The 24235-nt window shown below is 36.9% G+C and overlaps 1 protein-coding gene across 6 annotated transcripts in view; it reads right to left on the reverse strand.

Annotated features, from left to right (window-relative positions):
• LOC111503756 (uncharacterized) overlaps window positions 1–24235 on the reverse strand; it is a 77762-nt gene that overhangs the window by 23351 nt on the left and 30176 nt on the right. For 3 of the 6 annotated variants that reach the window (XM_023158146.2, XM_023158145.2, XM_074180714.1), the window contains 3 exons: window positions 20762–20890; window positions 7238–7402; window positions 439–621 (listed from right to left, as the gene is read on the reverse strand). In XM_023158146.2, the coding sequence (XP_023013914.2) occupies window positions 439–621; window positions 7238–7402; window positions 20762–20890 (477 nt within the window). The remainder of the gene's footprint in view (window positions 1–438; window positions 622–7237; window positions 7403–20761; window positions 20891–24235) is intronic. The other 3 variants (XM_023158147.2, XM_023158148.2, XM_023158149.2) reach the window with 3 other exon arrangements.

Raw genomic sequence — 24235 nt, forward strand, 5'->3', positions numbered from 1 at the left:
CTAGGTCTAGTGAATCTGGGATCTTGGGCTTCATCCAAAAATGAATCTATTAGAAAATTAACTATTTCAATCCGTGCTTGTTCTTTTCATCTAACCAAAAGTCTTTTTCATGGCTTGGCTTCAAATATTTGGAGAGTGCAATTGAAGCAGAATGACCGATTCCTCGATTTTTTGAAGTGAACTTTAATCAGTTATTCTTCAAAATAGACTGAAATTAAGCGGAATGAAAAATATCGATACTCAAGCCAATGAAATTCAAGTGGCCTAATCAACAAGTCACAAGGAAATATATTTACTTATTATTAAAAATTTTTCATGTTACGCTAATCAAATTATTGTTGTTTGTACCTAGTATTTGAGTTCCCTTAAGTAAATGATAGGAATATAAGCCACCGATTATTTACAATATTTTTTATGGCATGCTTTTGAATTACTTACTAATTTACTTTTAATATTTTGTATATCAGTCTGAACACTTTTCTCAAAAAGTTTTGATTTCTTGCAATCAACGAGTGCTGTTTCAGTTTTCTTCAACAAGTATGAATTTTCGCAAGGAATCTGCGGCTTATCGTTTCGATCAGTTAAAACTTGCCTTGAAATAATTCGGATATTTTCGTTTTGCTGTAAGAATGTTAAAACATGGCTTGCCAATATGGAAAACAACTACGAGTGCAAGTTCATTCGAATTCATGTCTCAAAGGTTGAATGAAGAAAAGTATGGAATAAAAATAACAAAAGGATAGTGCAATGAAGAGGAAGCAACCCCAAAAACTCGCATGATAAAAAGTTTTAGAAAAAAGGAACTTAAGCACCATCTATTTTGCTTGAGGGTCAATTCTGTTTTCCCCTTCGTAAAATCTATTCGCCCAAATATATAGGATCAAAATTTTGACATACAGGGGAGCTATAATATCCCTATAGTCAGATGGAAAAATAAATCTGCATAAAAAAACCATCAAGTACCCGACATTTTGGTTTCAGAAAACAGATTTATAAATAGAAAGGAAATGAAACCACCAGACCATAATATTTTCAAGTGGTAATTTGATCCTTCTCAATCTGAAGTAGAAAATAAGTTTCAGTCTTATGCCTTCTAGGTGCTGCTTGGAAAAGTGAAAATTACCCAAGTTCAGATACAAAATATATGAAAAATTTTCATTTTCTAGAGTTATAAAGGTGATAAATTCTTGTACGGCCTTTATAAAATTAATGAATTAATAATAATAATAATGTCTACATGACAGAATGGTACTGGATACAGCCTGTAAAGTCGTCAGGAGTTCGGATCCCCTTCTCTGCATGGTCCGTGACCATGAGAGAGCAGGGATTGGAGCATTTCTTTTTAGGGCAGCTGCCCAAGCAGCTGATGAACAGAGTTGTGGTCACCTCGTCACCTGTCACCGAGTTGGAATCCGTTCAGCAAAAAGTTCAGATAAAAGCCGCAGAGATCACCTTACTTCTGCGGAGACACAAGGATAAGCCAATGCATGGGGTCCTCTTCAATAACATTGGAGACCTTGGCTTATGAAAGTGCCTGACGTTCGCTTTTCTCAGGTCGAGTGGGCTGAAGTCGGAAACTGAGGGGTTCATAATGGCTTGCCAGGATGGTGTTTTCAACACCTTAGTCTACCGAAGTCGCGTGATGGGTATAGAGGTTCCTGACACAAGGTGCAGGGCCTGCCGCGAGGCGCCCGATACCCTAATGCACTTGCCATCAGCATGTCCAGCATATGCGGTCTCGACCTATATCCATCGACATAACGCGGCCCTCTACGGCACTCTTACGGTATTGACGAGACACCAGTGTTGCCCTACGCTCCGGGGGATATTGAATCCGCTGTGGGGAACGAGAAGTGCCGAATTTATTGGAACTATTCGTTCCCCACCCTCAGGCTCATACAAGCTAATAAGCCTGATGTAGTCCTTCTCCTGGCGAGACGAATATTGTCAGAAAAGAGGAGGAAAAACGGATAAAATATCGAGATTTTCTCTTCGAACTCCGCAGACTCTATCCAGATCACTCTGTCAAAATGGTTGTTCTGATTATTGGAGTCCTTGGTGGAATGATGTCCTCTCTCCTCTCGAATCTTAAAATCATACCGGCTTGCCGCACTAAGGCAGAAATCTTAGCCGCACAGATGCAGAAACCTGTCATGTCATTCTTGGCTCACTGCGCTTGCGCAGGGCACATGATTCTCGGACCCAATGATCACTTACCCACGGTGTGGGGAGGGATCATTGGTTGATAATGTTGATGCGCCCTCCCGAATGTATCAGGGCTTCGGGGGATACGGCCTGACCAGCGCACACTACGGTGAAAAAATAATAATAATAATGATCGTCTTTGTTGTTTCCCAGCTGTAGTTACATAGAAATATTTAGATAAATAACAGAGCTACCTGCTGATATAACAAAAGGCGAAGTTCAACTCAGCACAAGTGCTACTGAGTTGTTCTTCCACTCAACCTTAAAAAGATTCTACCTAAGCTAAGACAAAAAGAAAATAATATATGAAAAAAATATCTATTATGGAGAAGTCCATTACTGAGACTTATTCTGGTCTCACAATGATGAAAAATGTAAAGGGTTGAGCAGTTTATATATAAAGTTGGCTTTCGAACAGAAGAAGTTTGAATATTTTCCGTAAAACAGAAAGTTCTGAATTTATTATTTCTTTTGGTAACAGGTTGATCACATGGCATATATTATAGCTAAAAAATCGCTTAAAAATTCAGGTTTAAAACTACATCAGTACGAAAAGTGATTTTCATGTACAGATAAGGCGGAGTTTTGGTTTGTATAATTTTGTTATATTAATTAGCAGCATTTAATATCCGTCTATTTTCCATTGCGATCCACCCCGTATCCCGTAACTTATGGGATATTCTTTGATATTTTCTAATTCCGTGAATGAGCCATAGTCACGAGTTTCGTACTTTCTGGATTTTCCGAGTATACTGTTTGGTTAAACATGGACCATATAAAGTATCAGAGTAGTTGAAGCGCGATAAAACCAGTGCATCACAAAGAATTGTTTTCGTCTGTTCAGTGAGTACGTGTATGTGTTCGTGAATAAGATTCAACGAAGAATATGCAAGTTGTTTTTGTTTGTTTATATATTTCTCAAACCGCAAGTCAGAGTCCATTATAACTCCAAGATTTTTGCATTTATTTGTGATTGTAAGAGATTTACTTGTTTTCTGGCGATTTTTTTTATCCGAAAAGGATGATATTCGATTTAGTGGCATTTAGTAGTAGACAGTGATCTCTTGTCAACTCAACAAATGACTCGAGACCATTGTTAATAAGTGTACATGCGTTTTCTACACCTTGAGGGAGCTTGAGGGAGAAAGCTGTGATAGAGTTGAGTGTTATCAGCATAAAGGTGAAATTTATAGTGTTCTAGACTACGCAATATGTTTGATGAATAAATTGTAAACAAGAGTGGACCCAATATTGAAACCTGTGGCACACCTGACTTAAGTTTTATATAGTTTGAAAAGATTCCACCCTGGCACACTTTTTGTGTGCTAGGGTGTTTTTGATGTAACTACTACCCGATAATCCCATATAGATATAGTTTAAAATGGCGAGAATAGATCACAGTTTAGAGAATCAAAAGCTCGACTAAAATCAAGGAGTACAAGTACAGAACAAAGACCCTCATCTGTAGCCCTAATAATGTCGTCTACGACGTGCAGCAGGCCATGCAGTATACATTATTTGATTCATGTGAGATCAACATTTTATCTGTGTATGGTTATGTTACGTTCACACCCCTTGAATCAAATAATTTGTAAGGCATAACAAAATTTATATCAGAAAAGCCGTCCAGGAATTTATCACCTTGGCATAAATAGGCCATTCACCTGTTCCATTTTTTTTTGAGGCAATTGGTAAGGAAATATACCACTAATGATTAGTATTTAAATTCATAAAAGCCATATTTGAACATTTAGCAAATTACTCCCAACCTTGGGTTATTATTTTTACTTATTCAAGATTTTCACGTGTATCACCTGAAATTCATTTTCAACTTCAGTACAATGGAAATCATACTTTTTTAAGAGATATCACATACCCTCTAAAAATGAAGCATTAGCTTGCGGTCTACAGGGTGTTTCAAATTCGATCCTCACCATTGGGATCTCGGAAACTATGAGAGATACGAAGATGGTTAAATTAGGGCAAATTTGCGCATTTACCTGACTAACAATATGCCGTTGAGAACGTTCTAAATTTCCGAGTATGTCCGAATACATCCGGAAAAAAAACAGAAATTTCAAAATTTCGGAATTTCTGGCTTTATTTTTAGAAGGATTCGAAAATAAATTGCACTTCCACGTTGCCACTTTTCCCTGCTACATAATGGTGTTTTTAGATTTGCTATTCGACGTTTCGTCTTCTGGCCACTATTATCAACTTTATTTTTTCTTATGGGCGCTACATTGGATTCTTTCTGTTTTGAATAGAACCATATTTTACCTTTTCAATTATGTATCATAAGTTATCATTCTTTTTCGAAAAACTGGAGATATTGAAAAAAAATCTTATCATAATAGGCTTTGACTTTGATGTTTCAAAATTTGACTTTCAATGTGTTACACTCTATGACATTTTGTTAATGTACAAGTTGTTGAATTTTTGGCAAAAACTGGCTTTCACGAATGAAGAAAAAAAAAGATATGATACAAATTTATTACAACATGATGGTGCTCCACCGCACACTACCAGACGACTATCTAATTACCTGACTGAAAGGTTTGGTGATAAATGGATAGGCAATGGGCCAGTGAGATGGCCAGCAAGGTCTCCTGACTTAAGTGTTATGGATATATTCTTATGGGGTACTCTGAAAAATATAGTTTACGGTCAGAGGGAATCTCAAAATATTGAGGAGAGATATTAATCGAAAAAAAAAACTAATCAATACAGTTTATTGTATGCTTTTCACTATAAGGGTTTTACAAAAACCGCGACACGTGTTTCGGTATACAATAGCTTCTTCAAGCATAAACTGAGAGTTACTTCTAAATTACACCATTTTATACTAAAACTTAGTACCTATTCGTCTACCTAAATAATAGCTCTACCTGAAAAGGTCAGGAATACATTCATTAACAATATCAATACATTTTTTGAAAGTATACTTGTAAATATACCTAACTATTTTTACCTGCGAATGAACAGATTCAATAATGGCGAATTATTCAATTCAGTTTGATCGTTCATAAGATGTTGAGAGTTTTTGAATTTGTTTATTTCCATACTCTCCAACAAATTAAGTTTCAAACCTTTCTTCTGGAAATGGAGGGGTTTGTATTCATGGTTGAACTCATGTCCCTCTGAGATTAAATGACTGGAATATGTGGAATTTATTTTTCCATTCTGAAAACTATATTTGTGTTCCTTTATGCGGGCTTTGAATGTTCTTCCAGTTTGACCTATATAAAATATCGGACATGACCCACACGATAATTTATACACTCCTGATTTTTCTGAAACTGAATTTTATCTTTGTTATTTTTAATGTTTATGCCTAAGTTGTTGTTGGTTTTAAAAGCAGTATTTACACCTTTGCTGTGCAGAAAATCTGCATCTGCATTAATCGTGCAGTGAATAATATTTGAAGAAGGGCACAGTTGTGTTATCATGAACAAGGCCAGCATTTTGAGGATTTGCTGTGATTTACTTTTGTCTTTACATTTTAGTTAATTATTGTTATTTGTTTAAAGTTCTATTTTCATTGAAAAGGACACAATGTCTAATTTACCTCATACACACATCATTTATCAAATTTTGATTATTGATTCTGTCTCCGTATTTTTTCATTGGGTTTTCAAATGAACCAAACTCGGTGAGATTTTGATCCAATAACTTGAACATAGTTCGACGTGGTTGTCGTCTTTAGGGATACAAGTTTAAATACATTTCCGATGTCCTAACACTGTTTCTCTCGTATTCGTAATAAATTTGTATCATATCTCTTTTTTCTTCATTCGTGAAAGCCATTTTTCGCCAAAAATTCAATGACTTTTACGATAACAAAATATCAATGAGTGTAACAGATTGAATGTCAACTTTAGAAGCATCAAAGTCAAAGTCTATTATGATAAAAATATTTTTTTTCAGTATCTCCAATTTTTTGAAAAACAATGATAATTTATGATACATAATTGAAAACGTAAAATCTGGTTCTATTCAAAACAGAAAGAACCCAATGTAGTGTCCATAAGAAAAAATAAAGTTGATGATGGTGGCAGGAAGACGAAAGTTCGGATAGCAAATATGAAAACACCATTATGTAGCAGGGAAAAAGTGGCAATGTGGTAGTGCCATTTATTTTCGAATTCTTTGAAAAATAAAGCCAGAAAAAAATAAAAGCCATTTTCCGATTTTTTCCCCGGATATCTCCGGATATACTCGGAATTTCAGAACGTTCTCAACGGCATATTGTTAGTCAGGTAGATGCGCAACATTGCCGCAATTTAACCATCTTCGTATCTCTCATAGTTTCCGAGATCTCAATGGTGACGATCGAATTTGAAACACCCTGTATACCGTCATATTATTTGCTTTGCCACCCAAAAAACATACCGAGTTTGCCTCAGAAATCAGTCACTAGAAGGAATGCATGAATTTATGAAACGCCTACAGATTATCTGCAACCGGATAGAAGTCGGACAGGACAGTTTAAATGAGGTGATGGTACACAATCCCAAAGAAAAAAGGGAATTTGTCTCAAACTGCGGAGGAGTGGAAATGCCCCTACTCAATGGCCTACGAAATAATGTATTTGGTCATTTTGACGTAGACAGACTGTCTCCCTGTAATGGTAACTATCCTCACAAGTGGTTATGTGAGAATCAATCAGACGCTCTATTAGAGTTTGTTTGTTGGGTAGATAAGGACCCTGCTATAGGTGTATGTATGCCTCTTTAGGGGCATCAGATCAGTTAAGAGAGCAGTTAGTTGACAAAGCGATAGTATTAGATGAAATCGTTGTAAATTTAGAGAATGGTGTTTTAAAGTTATACATCTTTACTGATAATTGAATTATAATACTTTTCCTTTCAGATTTTATGACGCTGCAACCATCTACAAAAACTTGATAAAATCAGTTTTGGTGGAGAGGGTGATTATTTTAGTTTAATTTAATGTCAATAATGAATTCGAATGAACTGCTAAACTCCTGTATGCAAATCTCACAAATGAGATGAAACGCATCATTTCTTACCTTAGCAAGATGCCTCAAATAGTCGGCTCGCTGTTTCTGCAAATAGTAGTTTCTTCTCTGTTCATACTCCCCCAAGCCAAGGTATGGAGCGGCGGCGACCCTTAGTTGCGGATTGTTCGGGCTGTATTCGCCGTAACGCAACATCGCACATCGGACGCTGTCATTCTGCAAGATCGAAAGCGGATAGAAGTCTAGGTTTTTTTCAGTTACATTAAGACCTTGCAAGGACATTGTAGGAATATTGGGCCCTACTGGCCGTGTAATATGTCTTCAGGCATGAGTGAACATTCGTTGATTTATTAATCAAAGGGAAGAAAAGGTATATAATAGGTAATATTAGGTTGTTTCGAATATCTCAGTGATATCTCAGTAATACTTATTCAATTCATTCGAAATGAGCGCCATTTGAATCAGTGCACTTTTGCCAACGCAATACTAGTCGATTAATGGCATCCGGATTCGATAAAGTTGACGAAGGCTGACGAAGGTTCTGCCGGTGAGAAAGTTATCGAAGTGCTTGAAAAGATGGTTTTCGGTTGGCGAAAGGTTTGGGGAGTATGGTCTGGGGAGCTCAATTCGTACAATTTTCGGACGGTGATTTGTGCCCACGGGCGTTGTCGTGGGCAGCAGTGCCAGCTGCTGCTGACGCAATTTTCGGTACATTTCGTCGATTTCCTCACAATAGTACATACAGAAACCATGATTTTTTCTGGTGGGTTTTCGCTTTTGGAAAATGCTTGGATGACTCATCGTTGTCCAACCACAGTCCAGAACTTCTCCAGTTATCATTTTTCATCACACGTGATGATCCGATTCAAAACAGGATCGTTTTGGTTTCACAAAAGCAAAGAAGAACAGATCTCGAAAGGACAATTTCCGCGTATAGTTCAAATCGTGGAACACCTACTTTTCGACCTTTTTAGTCTTTTCACCAGGTTCCTCAAACCCTTGTCCTGGATTACTGTCAACCGCCCTACCAAAAGCATTCCGACTAATTAGTCTCACATCGTTATTCTTAAAAACCATGGAGAGACTATGTGAGCAGTACATAAGAGATGAAGTGCTAGTTCACTTCATTCAAATCAGAGATGAAGTACTAGTTCACTTCATCCAAATCAGCATGCATATACTCCGGGAAGGCCTACTGATTCTGCCCTTCACCATGTGGTTGGCAGAATCGAGAGATCATTGGACAACAAAGAATCCACAAAGAATCCAATATCGAGGAAGTGTTTGATAAAACAACCTTTCCAACAATTACCTAGCAACTACACTCCAAGAATGTACCCCTGGTAGTAGGAGAATGGATACCCAAGATGATCTCTAGTAGAGCAATAAGTATTAATGTAGAAGACATAATAGTGAAAGGACTGATCATGAGGGGATGTCCACAGGAAGGGGTCTTATCACCCCTTCTCTGGAACATAGTTCTGGACACCTTAACAAAAATGGATTCTACGCAATTTCATACGCAGATGACATAGTTATCTTGCAGACCGGCAAATTTGTAAACAGACTGTGCGATAGAGCGCAGGATGGGCTCAAATTAATAGAAATATGGTGTAAGGAACACTCACTGTCGATCAATCCCAAGAAGACTGAGAAGGTCCTTTTCACCAGGAAAAGAAGTTTAATGGGCTTGAAACCTCCCGAAATCTTCAAAAGCAAACTAAACTTCTCTGAAGAGGTAAAATACGTTGGTACTATCCTCGACAGGAAGTTAACATGGAACTCTCATCTACAGACTAGAGCATGAGTAATGTCGAAGGACACTGGGACGCGCGTGGGGTCTTTCACCCCGTGTGGTCACCTGGATCTACACTGCAATAATAAGACCTATGTTAACGTATGGAGCCATTGCATGGGGACCGAAAGTTCTACAAGCAACGGCCATCCAAAAATTATACCAAATACAGCGACTGGCTTGTTTAAACATCACAGGAGCCACGAGAACAACACCAATCGTGGCAACGAAATTAATCACGGATCTGACCCCTCTTGATCTGTGGGCCTGTGGCGGGAAGCGCTTACTGCGCAACCTCTGCTGCACGTAACAAGCGATGCAATTGAACCCAGGTTTGTGTTTAATACACTCTACAAAATAAAAATTAAGCAGAACATAGAGTCAGATGATACAAATGCAATACGGATTTATACAGACGGCTCAAAAACCAAAGAAGGCTCAGGGTGTGGAGTGTACTCCAGATCACTAAGCCTAAGAATTAAGTGGGGAATGGGAAGAAATACCAGCGTGGTCCAAACAGAACTGGCTGGTATCTTAATGGCCACAAAAGAAATAACCAAGAAAGGAATTTCTGGCAAAAATATAACAATCTGCGCTGACAGCAGACAAGCCTTATTAGCCTTGAACAGGCAACGTATAACCTCAGGGCTAGTACTAGAGTGTCACCAAGATTTTGCCCAAGCCTCGGTAGATAATAACATTATCCTGAGGTGGGTTAAAGGGCACGACAGAAGTAAAGGTAATCGCATTGCCGACTTTAGCCAAGGAAGCGTGGCACCTACGGCCTGATGACTTCGACAATTGCGGAACTACTCAAATGTTACACCCATGCTCAATCCTTAAAGAGATGGGACGGAACCAAAGAATGAGAAGCTGGCGCCGAAGAAATATCTGGCAATGACCAGGAAAAATCTACGCCTAACAGTAGGATTTCTGACTGGCCACTGTCAACTAAGGAAACACCTCCATAATATGGGGCTAGTGGACACACCTCTATACAGGATGTGTGAACAGGAAGATGAGTCTGTTAGGCATGTCTTGTGTGAGTGCCCGGAGTTAAGGTCAATAAGAGAGTGTGTGTTCGGCGAATCTTGGCCTACACCTGCCGATATAAGGGAGATGTCTCCCAGTGACCTGTCCATCTTCCTGGAAAGGACAGGATGGACGATGACCTAGGAGGACAACTCCTCGGAAGGATGTACAATGGGTCACATGTGGCCTAAGTACTGTGGGCTTACACTCACCCTCCCTACTCTACAGACTGAAATCTCTGGAACGAAATTTCGCAAACCAACGTCGAACAGTACGTTCATTAACACTATCATTGCCAGGTTAATTTCTGGGACTGTTTCTGCAACGCTTTGTTTCAATTTGAATTCGTAAAGAAATACTGCCCAAAAATCGCCTAACGACATTATACAGTACATTCCTTTTAAAACGAGCCACCCTTAATAACTTTTGGTACACTGATTTTCAGGAAAAATAAAAAGCACGTCAACCATAGATACTGGGGGACACATTTTGACATATTCACATTTTATGTTACTTCCCCTATCGCACCCCCAGGGCATGTCACCAATTTTTTTTTTAAGGAATCACCCTATATTATTTCGCATTATCAGATTCTCCATGATGAGCAGATTTCAACAATATAAAAAACATATGGTCTGAAGCTTATGGTTCGGAGCTACAAATTATTAAGTTGAAAAGGAGCCACCCTGAATAACTTTTGGAACAATGATTTTCAGAAAAAAAAACCTCAACATGTGTATACATACACATTTTGACATATTCACATTTGATCTAACTTTCCCTATCGCACCCCCAGAACATGTCACCATCTTTTTTATGGATCAATAAGCTGAAAAGAGGCAAAAAATTAAAATTTGGAAAAAATTGGAAAGCTTCAATGTATGAAGTACAAAGTCCTCTATCGATGAGTATACTCGTACATCACGACACGGTAGAATTCATTGAGATATGGATCTACAAAAACACATGATATCAATGCGGACAAAACTTTTGAAACAACCTAATACATCAACCAGGGACAAAAAGGTAGAGTAAGAACAATATTAATGTATTCAGTTGTATATAATATACACTTTGAAACATCTAATATGTTTCATGCTTTAAATTGAGGAATGCCAAGAAATGATTTTCAATGCAGCTTGGAAAAAATGAAAAAAAGTAATTTGTGTCAACAAGTCAACGACTCGTGGTATATTCCATTTTCTCCGTTTTTAACATGTATCATTCAAGGTGTTTCCCGAAAGTATAGTTTGGGCGGTCGATGTTGACGCTTGGCTTTGCAAAATACGGCTTTGAGGAGTCATCCATAATAATCAGTTCCAATTCGATCGGTACAAAGAGTGACGTATTTGACGTTTTGACTTTATTGACATGAAAATTCTCTAGACTCTAAGAAACTATAAGAAAGAATTCTATTTAAAAATCAATTGAACAAAGAGAGCCTATAATGAAAATATGCCCTTGCCGGCTGCTTTAAAAAAAAGGTTTCACCAACCTGGTTGGGAAAAGTTTGTTTTGGTAGAGGTTCACTTACGCTTGATCCGTGTAAATACGGTGGATGTTATAACTCTGATTGTTATAAAAACGGATGTTAAAATTCAGCGCTTGAATAGCGCTTGAGGAGATCGAAATATTTTCTAACGTTTGCGTTTGTGTCTGACAAGGGGCAAGGAGCACAAACAATGCATAGTGTAGCAGAACCAAGATAATAGGGGATCCCAGGCGGGGATTTCGGACTTTACTAAAGCGCGGCAGATTAATATACAGGGGATACCTTGTACCCGGTTAAGTACCTCCATCAAATATGAGCCCCATATATAAGGCCGCTCGTGAAGGATAAAGGATTAGATGAGTAAAAAAAATGATCATCAGAAATTCTCGAGCACGTCAGATTAAGGTAGGATGAGTTAATTACATGCTAAAAAGTGTATATTTCAGTAATCTGACAATTTGAGAGTGACGTAAAAAAATGAGAGGGCAGCAAAGTCGTTAAAAAATAACTTCATTTCAACATTCTTGAGAGTAGCTAATTTTATTTTATTTTGAAGGAAACAATTCAAGGATAACGAAAAATATATAATCTGACGATTTCCGCAAGCCGGAATAACAAAAATTCGTCGATAATTTCCCAATATTTCCCTCTCTGAGTTTCTATTCCTCTTTCACTTTTTCTCTATCTATTACTCTCTCACTCCGTTGCCATGACGCAATCACAGCTGATCACATAAACTCGTTCGTGATGAAGATGATGATTAATTATTCAATTGATTATAAAAAATTAAATTTTTTTGAGCATTTAAAAAAATATTTTCTTATAAATACAAGTATTCTACTTAAAAACATACACTTATTTATTTGCATGCTATTTCCTGAGGTTTTCAATTAATTATGTTCAACGATTAAAAAAAAAATAAAAAATTTTTTTTGTCAGATTAGGCGAATCTCTCTAGATAATTGTCAGATTATGAGACAGCACGTCTAGAACATAAAGATGAACGATATATATCTTAATCTGACGCGCTTGAGTATTTTATTGAGTATTAGAAAATCTGACGCGCTCGTTTAAATTTTTTTTCTTTTCACTCTTAACCCTTACATACAACCCCCCGCATCATGCAAACGATCAGATTAACATGCGAACATTATTAAAAATACGTAGGACATTGATGCTATCAATATCTGACGCGCTCGAATATGTCCACGCAACAGTTTTTTTTTACATATTTAAAAATCTATAGCCGCTTCCCCCACCGATGAAAAGTTATATATTATATAACATTTTTTTTCTTATCATCTAAGCTTTGCAACCTAATATGTCTCTATGACGCTTGAGTAAATCCCCATTTTGCATCGTGGGCTCCCCTATTAGAAGAACTACCCATAAAAAAAAACTGTAAATTCGAAACTCTGAATATTTTTTTTGTGTAGAGCGTTTTCATCATTACTCATTGAATAGCTCTGAAAGCTCAGGTACTTTTCTTATATTTGATATTTTTTCAGGACCATGTTGATCATCGTTTATTTTAAGTTAGTTTCTGGATATAATAATGGCCTACGGATAAGGAACATCTGATCTGTTTAAGATATATTTTTTCGTTAACCACCTGTTGCCCCCTCACGAACGATAACCCTCAGATATACAAGCTTCTGCGAGCTATGGACTAGGATCTTCCCTTTCAATGTGCGATTACTAACACGGGTTAGATTTAACGCAGTGAAAATTTATCGTTCGGCCGTCAAACTTTAACCACCGTTCCACATAGAGGTAAACTGAATGAGTAGAACGAACCACTCGCTAACCAACCATATATCGTCCCTGATACTTACAGAATATCGAATGTGCATTACTGTTTATCACAACATAAAACATTCTGAACCGTATGTACGTGTATGTTAATTACTCACATACGAGTATTACTAAACATATTGATTTAAAATTCACATTCACATACTTTCAAATACCAATTCCCATGAATGATCGCTTGTTGAGATTGAATGTTGACCATTAACTAGTTTGGGATCAGATAGCCACTCAATATTTAATTTTCATACCTAAATGGGGACAATTTCCTGTAATATCTCATAATCTGTTCCTTTTCGGCTTAACTCCTTGAAAATGGCAATACAGCAATAGCGATAACTAACAGAAGGCCAATAAAGAACCTAGGATACACGTGGTAACCCTTTAAATCTCTTTAAACTGGTGAACGAATTCGTCTCTCTCTCGAGTGTCTGTCATCCTCGACAGGAAAAAACATTCAAGTCCCATATCATACAGAGGCTGGGGCTAGTGAAGTTCGCTATACACAACCTGTATTCCATCAATGGAAGCAGAAGTAACATGTATCTCCTGGTGAAGTCCACTGTGTAGGGCTAGTGCGTACAAATTTACAGACTCCAGATCCAAAGTGAACGTCCACCTCCGGATGGCTGTAAATGCTCTTATTAACACACTCAACCGATATATCCACCAGGACATGAACAGAAGCCTCAGCACCTAGTGCCTGGATGTCCTTCTAAGCATCTGAGAAGGTCCTCTAGGGTACTCGGACACATCCTAATACAGATCTGAGTGACATTTTCCACGTACTGAACATCGAAGACCTGATTTCGCGAGATTCACCCACACCAGAGACCACCTTCGAGGGTCTCCGTCAAAGAATTATTCTGTGTTGTCATCTGGCGACTCCGGTAAGTATACAAACAATTCGGTTCATTGCATACACCCATTAGTACACGACACATACACACTCGCCACCACCCAGGCACAGGGAACCACTATGCAAACATTACACACAGTAGAGACAGGCGCAACAAACACATATAGATAAAAAGAAAATGTGGATGGGGGAGATTAAAGCTTCTGTACATCGTGTGGTGACACTTCTATCTCAGGGCAATCAACCCTGGGGTTAGGCATCGTGGGTCTGTCTTTAATTTGTTTCATCTTGTCTAAACTTCCTCTCTGTATTTCTTTACTATTTTCTTCAACTTCAATTTTTACTTCGATTGAGATGAAAAAACATTAAAAAAATAAAAAGCACGTGAGTCACATCGGAATTTTCGTTTTCTGAAAAATTATTAATTTATTCGTCTACATTAATATTGTCACCTTCAAAATAGTCTCCATTAGATATCATGCACTTGTGCAAGTTTTTCTTCCAATCCTCCAAACACTTCTGAAACTCGATCTTTGGGATGATAGCCTTTAACTTTTTCAGCGATGCGAGTTTGATGTCTTCTATGGTTGCAAAACGACGGCCCTTCAAGGTTCTCTTTATTTTTAGAAATAGGAAAGCGGTACAAGGAGCAATGTCTGACAAGTAAGGAAGCTGGGACATCGTTACAGTATTGTATTTGGCTGAAAATTCGCGAACAAGCAATGAAGTGTGAATATGTGCATTATCGTGTTGCAGAATCCACGATTTTTTCCCAAATATTCAGGCATTTTTTCGGATTGCTTAATGCAAACGGCGTTGAACTTGTAGAAAGAGTACTGAATACCATTGTCATTGAAATCAAGGAACACAGTGAGCTTGACCTTCACGTTTGACCGCACTTGTCGCGCCTTTTTCGGTCTTGGCGAGCCAGAATTCCTCCTCTGGAATGATTGAGTATTAGTTTCGACGTCATATCCGTAAACATGCATCGTCATCTGTTAGGATATGTTTCAGTAATTCTACATCATCGTTGACTTCATTTCGTAACACCTGAGCAACTTCCGAATTTATTGAAACTATTCTTTCCCCACCTTCTCGATCATTAGAGGAAGACGATATTTGTCGTGGAGCTTTCAGTTCCTGGGAGACCACTATCGCCCGAAAAGATGAGGAAAAACAAATATTGAGATTTTCTCTTCGAACTCCACAGACTATCCAGACCACTCTGTCAGGATGATTGTTTTAATTATTGGAGTCCTTGGTGGAATTATTTCGTATAATTCATTGTTTATATGAAAGTAGTTATTTCGAGATATATTAGTTTGTCTAATAAATAATTCATTTAGAGAAGGAGTCTTCCCAGTTTTTTTGAAGAAGTCGATTGTCTTAGCACTGCCAAAGAGTGAAGTCATCAATGGTCCATCGAGTCTTCGTCTAATGTCTCTAATCTTTACAATGGCTATGTTGCTACAAAAATTAGTTATAAAAAGACTCTTTTGCTTTCTGAATGAAAAAAAAAATAATAAGTGATTGCCAGTTTGTTTTCCAGAAGCAGAAAAACACTTTCGATGCCATACTTTAATTTCTATACAATATTTATCCAACATAAATGACAAAAAAACAGTGGCTGAAGTCTTCTGTAATATATAACTAAAGCATTTGATTGCGTGAACCATTAGATTCTTTTACGAAAAATCAGTAGATACGGTATAACTGGAATAAGTTTAAAGTGTTTGAGTCATACTTAACAGATGGTCAAAACCACCTACTTGCGGCGTCCCACAAGATTCGGTTATGGGACCGAACCGAATCTTGTGGGACGCCACAAGTACCCACAATGTTCGGTTCTGGGCCAACTTTTATTCTTAATTTACATTAATGACCTATCGTCTATTACTATCCATGGTAAATTTACTTTATTTACTGATGATACCACTATTTTATGGCATATGAACCACGTGCTATAAGAACCATAAATAGCATTAGCGCTCTTAAGAGATAGTTGAAAAACTTGCTTTCTGTGACACCTTATTATAGCTTAGCAGAATGATAATTTTAATTGACTATGACTAACTATAATAGGTATGGCATTTTATTGATTTAATTCAATTTAATTTGAATTAATTTAAATTATTTTTATTTTATTGTACTTTTATCAGGTTTTTTAATTACATGTTTGTTTTCAGTTCATGTAATCACTTACTTTTTGTGATTTTATTTATATTTTTCACCAAGCTTTGGCAATAAGAATTTGTTCTTCGGACAATAAAGTATATTTTGAATTGAATTGGGAGGACTTTTTTTCCAGTTTGTGTCTGAAGGTAACTTCTTTGAATGAACAATGAACTACACATCTTTGTATTTGCAATATATTTTCCAGATAAGATGAAATTAACGTTGTCGCTGAATTACTGAAACCAAAATATTTCAAAATAGCTAATAAAATTTTATGGTTAATAAATTAATAATAAATGGTGTTCTGGCGATGCATTGAATTTATTAGAGCCTCTGGAGACACCCTACATTTTGTTTTATAAGAGAGAGGACATTGTTAGATCAAGATCTTCAGATGATGTGGTGCTGCAGATTTTTCCGGGTTTTCCTGCAGCTGAAAAAGCAAATGCGCCATTGGAATCAATGAATCAATGAAGTCGCCCCGGAGCGCCAATTAATTTTTATTGTTGTTTTTATTTTATTTTTATCGTTCATTTAATAAAAGTTATATACTGGTTAATAATATCCAACGCTTTTGAATAATCTAAGAGAACTAAGATTGTTAATTCATTTGAATATATAGCTTCAATTATATTATCAATTTTTCTAGTAACGCTATGGCATAGCTATACCCACATCTGATACCTGATTGTTTGACTGGTAAAATATCGTGTAGGTTGACGTTCTGATTTTACTGTCCATAATCCTTTCTATAATCTTTGGAAAAATCGGAAGAACGCTTATTGACCTCAAATCATTCTAACTTTGGGGATGATTGACTTTTGGAAGCGGTATGAATTTTGCATTGTTTTAAGCAATTTACACTTCATTTCATTTTCTTTTTGGAAAATCTGATGCAAATTCTTAGATCCATTTGTTTTAACAAATTAAAATCGTCAAGCTCTTGAAACACGTCTAATCTTAGCGGCTAGCACAGACAAAAAGTAAACAATGAAAACAATTGAAAATGTTATCATACTTCCGTGACATGTATACCAACATTTGTATTTGTTTTATTTTAAACTATTATCTTCATATTATTATGTCAAAGTTATCTTATGAACTTAAATTATGCATAACGGCTAAAATGCTATTAAGAACCGCACGAATCCCAATTTTGGATTTTCTTTGGAAAAATAAATTTTGTTATATAATGATATATAATCACGTGATTTCTTTATTGTCATTTTTTCACCTCGATGAAAGCAGACATTGAAGCCAAAGTTGAATTTCGAATAGAATAAAGCCATTTAAAAAAAATCCGTTCAATGCGGATTGTACTGGTCACAATTTATATAAAAAATACCAATCTACTAATGTAACAAAACCCATAACTAACCGCGGAGTAACGTTGCCCAATTTCTTTGAGTGTTCTAAAAAATTCCGTTTATACAGAAGAGTAAAAATATAATTCCATCAATTTCAACCCTGTTATGAGAATTTTTATTACTAGCTGACAACCAATTCAATCAGCATGTGATACAGGGTAGAATTTATATACTCCCATACTCAATTCATTTTTAGTGTTTTATTTTATTATCATTGTATAACTCTTTGATCTAAACTTATAGTGTACATAACACACTTTTATATAATATATAATAATATTCAATATCATTATTTTTACTTTTAGTAGCATACCCATGCACAATGTTTCTCCTTTTATGGGTTTTCTATCTTATATGCTATTATTGTTACTCTGTTGTACATCTAAATAAGAACAAATAAATTATTATTATTAATCTACAGTGTAGCGAGTTGAGACTGGCCTGAACGAATTGTTCTTTCAGATGATTTGATTTACAGCCAGTCTTCAAGTATGCCTACTGACTATATGTGAATAATATATGTGACTTCAGAGTTATCTCGCTGAATGTATGAGTTACACATAGGTATGAACTATACCCATTTATTCAGCAAGATATATAAATCACGTACATCTCAAATACAAAAAATGGAAATACTTAATAAATACAATGAGTGAAATCGGAGGGCTAAACAATTCTAGTAATTTTATAGATTTGTTGACAGGAGAGCTAGCCGTGTTCTTCAAATTCAATATTGGCAATATGACATCATCCAAGGAAATATCGTCAAACAACTTGATGTAGTGAGAAATAAAAACGAAATTTGCTCAGTTTCTAAATAAAAATTGAAGATTGTTTACTTCATCTCACAAAAATGTTAATAGGAAGTGGTATTTTTCACAGTATTACATTAAATGTACTCCTCTCCATTGACGGTGCCCACACCTTGTGTTGGTGCGTACTTTTATGATCCCAAGAGCCACGCTAGTGGTGGCACAACTACTGGTTGGACCTACCAAGCCGGAAGAGTCGTCCGAAAAAAGTCAGACGAAGAAGCTACTGCAGCACCGGGGGTTAGATAAAATCTTCGTTAACCCTTGGCAATTGAAAAGGGGATTTAATCCAGTGATGCTACGCGACCCGTGCTGAGGGATGAATAGTACCTAAGCCTTATCAGGTATCAACAACGGAGCCTCTGAGATACCGGGCGACTTCTCAGAATATTTAGCCTTATATCCATGCAGGGGGTTACATGTTTGCGAATAATTATTTTACCTATACTCGTAGGAACTAAAACTTCTCTGACTCGCAATGAGATTACTACAAGCAAATCCACAACACATTAAAGATGCTCTGGCTGTCTTTACAAAGTTGTGTGAAAGTTTGGCATTGCTCTCATACACGAACTTTGGATCTACAGGGGAAAGTTCGTGGGTTTGGAAGAGCTCAGGACGTAGTTGATTTACAGAACCTCGACACATCAAGAACATGCATAATTATCCGAAAAGGAATGAATATACTGCCGTTTTGTACCGGTGAATTGACGACAATCAAAACAAAGATGGCTGGTGAGGGAGGACCTGAGGAGATCATCATTGGATCAGCATAGCTTCCTTTCGCTAGTCGGAAACCGTTAACAACCAGGGATGTGGACGAACTAATGATAGCCTGCCAAGCAGACAGATTACAGCTCATATGTGGCTGTGATGCTAATGCCCACCATCTGACCTGGGCGACCAATAATCCCAATGAAAGAGATGAGCATTTACTACAGTTTATTATGGCAAATCAATTAGACATCTCAAAAGTATGCAATAAACCTACTTTTGTTATAACGAGGCATATGGAGGCATATGCGTTTCATTTTCCTGTGGCAGTGAGAAAGTGAAAGTTCTCTCTCTCTCTCTCTCTCTCTCTCTCTCTCTCTCTGTCTCTAGGTTATCCTGGCTATTGCTTTCGGCAATTTCAAAGCTTCTTACCCCTATATCATCATAAAATAGTTATTGTTGAAAAAAAACAATTTGTCACTGCCATAGAAAAATGAACCGAATAGTATCTTTGATATTTTTTGTAGTAAAAGAAATACACTTCAATGTTAATATGACGTCATAGTTTGGCCATACTGAATATGGAGAAAATGTCTCGTACGGCATCATTTTGAAAGGAAACATGTCATTTCTGTTATATCGTTAAGAAAAGAAATTTATATTTTTATCAAACGGTTTGAAAATATATACATGATTCTATTCAGTATTCTCGACTCGAATTCATTTCCAGTTAAAGCGAAATAGGTGTGTATGTGTTACCTAAAACAAAACAGATCGAATATATTCGAGACACATTTGTTGACAAAAAAAAATCGAAAACAGATTGATTTTCAATTCAAGGGGGGCATCTATTTATCATAAACTCAACCGTCATACTTCCTCCACCGTCTCTTGATGACCATCGCCTTTAGAATTTGAATAGGGAAAGTACTAAGTCTGACATATCGTAACAAAGGAAATTTTATAAGAAATTCATCCAAGCGACTGTTCACTATGTAAATTTTCATTTTGGTGCCCTCTTGCGGGAAAAACAATGTCACCAAGTAATTCTAGAAATGCTCCAAAATGCCAGACACCGTTTCTTGACTAACTAATAATCATGTATGGTGTTAATGGTGAACAGTTCGAGCATCTACTATTGAATAATGTAGTTTGAATTTATTGAAATTATGCACGGTTTTTCATTTAATGGGTTTATGCAATGTACATATTTTCAATTTTGTTATCTTTTTATAACTTGTTCACATTATCTTTCAAATGAAGTATCATAATTTGAAATACAAAACAGTTGTTTTTGAAGATATTCGATCTGTTGGTGCCGCACAATATATTCAAAACGTTACACGAAAAACGTTCGATTCAAGAAAGTTTCATTTTTTCTATGAAGTAGGAAATTTTCATCAAGGTATACATTTGAAAACTTTTGAATCAAGCAACAAATACAACAGCAATTTAATATGCTTACATTGAAAACCATCTTGCTAAAACTAAAAGATAAAAACACAAAAATGCATGCTTACCGATCTATTTGTGAATGGATTCTCAGAACTAACAAGTTTATCGATTAAAGCTCGTTTTTTCTCTTCTAGCGAAACGTCGTTACTATTTCGCTCACTATTTAAATCGAGTGGTTCGACAAATGGCAGAGTCTAGAAATATAAGAGGAAAGAAAAAAAAGAAGCATTAATATCACAACTAAACTAAACTACGCAGCTGCAAGAAATATCAAAAATTATACTTCAAAAAGCGCTGTTTACTTGAAAATATATATTCAACTGAACTTATAATTATGAATTAACAAATTCACATCTCTGGGTTGGAGATTCACCCCAATTTATTGAATACGGTGTAATAAATAATAAATGAATAAAACGTAAATAATTCATTTGTTGACTAGAACATAATATTCGGATTTTATGGAGTACGTCGCGATCGTTATTAAATCACACTTAACCAAATAGTTTGAAGATATGTCCAATACGATAAAATAAAATGTTTAATGAAATTTTCATATATTCAACCCTGTTGAATCTAAGAATTTAATTTTTTATATAATATCAATTCTGTTGTAAATCATACCCGAAAGAAAATAACGCCGGCCGCCACTGGTAACCATAAACCAAACGTGACGTAGCTAAGAGCACGGGAATGCCCAATATACCCTGCCGCTCGAGAAGCAGCGAGAGTCATGCTACCGATGGCTATGGAACTTCGGAGAATATTCTACGATGTTCGATTACGATATTTGAACGCTGGCTGCAGGCATATCGAGACAGTCAAGTACATAATCAAGTACACAGTGAAGTGGACATTACAAATTAAATCGAGTGGAAACACAGTGCGTTTCATTAAAAAAAAATAGAAATTTGATACATCGTACACTTATTGGACATTCTGTATATTTTTCTGTATATTTTTCGTTACAACTTTTATTTAAGGTGTTTTTATAGCTCAAATAGAGTTACAACATATCTATCTAAGCAGTATTTTATAATTCAGACTATTTTCAATAATTTTTTAACATTAATTTTATATTACTTCATATGATGAATTTCACTTTACCTCATATGTACTAATTTTTTATCTTTATTATTTACTGATATGGCTATATCACGTACAAGGAACACCCATTCCACGATGCTCCTTCTGTGATGCCGTTGTTTACTCCTTTTTATATTTGAGAATTATGTATACCATTTATCTATATTGAGTGAATAAACATTATTCTTATTATTCGTTCAAATTTCGTTCATACACCCTGTATATAGAAGCGAGACAAATCCTTAACCCACTATCAAAGTTCCAAGTTGCTTGCAATTCTTGGGTTTGAATTTAGTTTTATAATGCACTAAAAGTAATAGATATAAAGGCGGTGAAATTAGGAAGAAGTTGCACATTCTTAAAACTATTTAAATGGAGTTTTAAAAGTTATACTAATTAAACCGTTATGACGATAACCACTCAAATTGTCGCAAAAAAAGCAAACACCGGTTTATTTAAAAAAATGAAACGGATTAAAAATCTGTAAACGCCATCTTGGGAAAGTGCAATGAAAAATATAACAAAATGTGTGTGAGGTATCATCGACACTTTTTATTTGTTTAAAAACATATTGTGTGGCTTGAGCTGTCTGGCACATTAGGTTAGGTTAGGTCAAAAGTGAGTCGGTCTATTCGACCTTCAACCGCAACCCGAATAGGTTTATTGTGGCTCACACGGCTCTGCCGAACTCTAAGAACCTGATTTGGTCCCCAGCGGAGCAGGCACAAAGTATATGCTCTACTGTTTCATCATTTTCCAAACAGAGGCGACACGCACTGTCTTCCGGTAGTCCAAGAATCTGCATATGATGATTCAAATGACAGTGAACTGTAAGAAGGCCTGTTAGACATCGAAGTGCATCCTTACTGTAGTCCAACATATTTTTGGTATCAAACTTCGAAAGATGAATGAATGCCTTGGAGTGAGCCAATCCTGGAAGATTCTGCCAGAATTCCATAAATCTTCTTGCCATCCAGGTGTTCAAAGTTTTTTTGGCAAAGCCTAAAGCTGTGACAGGTTCTGGTCCGATGAAACTGCTTGCAGCACCCTCCTTTGCAAGGGAGTCAGCAGCTTCGTTGCCTTCCAGTCCAGTATGGCCAGGAATCCAGACCAGAGACAATCTGTTAAGTCTTCCTATCGAGGAGAGTCGTTTTTGGCAATTTGCTACCAATTTAGACGTTGCTCGGTAGGAGCCAAGAGCTACCAACGCCGCTTGACTGCCTGAGAATATTTTTATTGACTGTTGTGTGAGGTTGGATTTATCCAATCTCTCCGCACACAATTCCGCTTGAAATACAGTCGCATAAGTTCCTACTCAGGTAGATATATCTGTCCTGGGTCTGCGACTAAAAACACCTGCACTAGAACCGGAATGTGTTTTTGATCCATCTGTGAACCAACAACTATCTGCTCTTAATATTTCCTTCTCCCGGAGGATCCACTCCTCTCTACTCGGGAATAGTACTTTATAAGGCAGTTCGTAGTTGACAGTTGAAGGCATAAAGTCAGATGTCATTTCCAGAATACTGTGACAAGTCTGTTACTATAAGCCAGAGAGCTTCGCTTGGACCGTTTTCAGTAAAGCCCTCGGCCACCAGGCAATTGCACCATAAGTGACCATTGGTCTAACAATCATCACATAAATTCAGTGGATTTGTTTGGGACCTAAACTCCAAGTTTTACCACAAATCCTTCGACATGTCCATAGAGACAGCCCAGATATTTCACCTCCGTTCGAAATGGAATGATCTCACCATAGAGAGAAAGTGGCGTTAGATCATCCAATTTTCTCCTCTTGGTGAAGGGGATTAACACAGTTTTACTGGGGTCGACAGACATCTGCGCCCTCAGATCAACATTTTTCTGTCGAGGGCATCAAGCAGACTATCAGGAGCGACTACAGAAGGGGAGATAGTGCCCCACCTTGAGGGCAGCCCCTGGCGACCCTGAACCTAATGGCCTCGCCTTGAAGAGTCGTAGTTGCAGTTCTGTTTACTAGCATGGCATAGATCCAGCCAGTTATGGTCGATTCTATGCCCTTCCTAACCAGAGACAATCCTATAGATTTAGGAAGTGCATTGTCAAATGCTCCGTGTTAGGAATCACACGTTAAAAGGTAAGACCTCGTTAGTCCTTAGCTCGCACAAGTTTCTCAACTTCTGAGAGTTGTCGTTCGTATGGGGGCGGCAGCTGATTAACGGAAAAAACAGATTTTAAACAGACAGACAAAATATCAAGAAATACAGCAACCGCACGTAGCGCCGTTCTGTAAAAACCATATGTCGTTGGTGTCCAGATCATCCGATTCAGGCCAAAAGAAGCTGGTCATCATCAACCTATAATGCTCGTCGTTGTCAGTGATGGCCTGGCCAACGTTGTTCTCAAAGAAATATGGACTGATGACGTCGCCACCCCAAAATCCACACTTAACAGTAACTTTCTCGAGATGCATT

This window comes from Leptinotarsa decemlineata, unplaced genomic scaffold, assembly GCF_025532065.1.
Source record: "Leptinotarsa decemlineata unplaced genomic scaffold, Ldec_3_MD MMD2_tig00026299_RagTag_RagTag, whole genome shotgun sequence".
Taxonomy (NCBI): domain Eukaryota; kingdom Metazoa; phylum Arthropoda; class Insecta; order Coleoptera; family Chrysomelidae; genus Leptinotarsa; species Leptinotarsa decemlineata.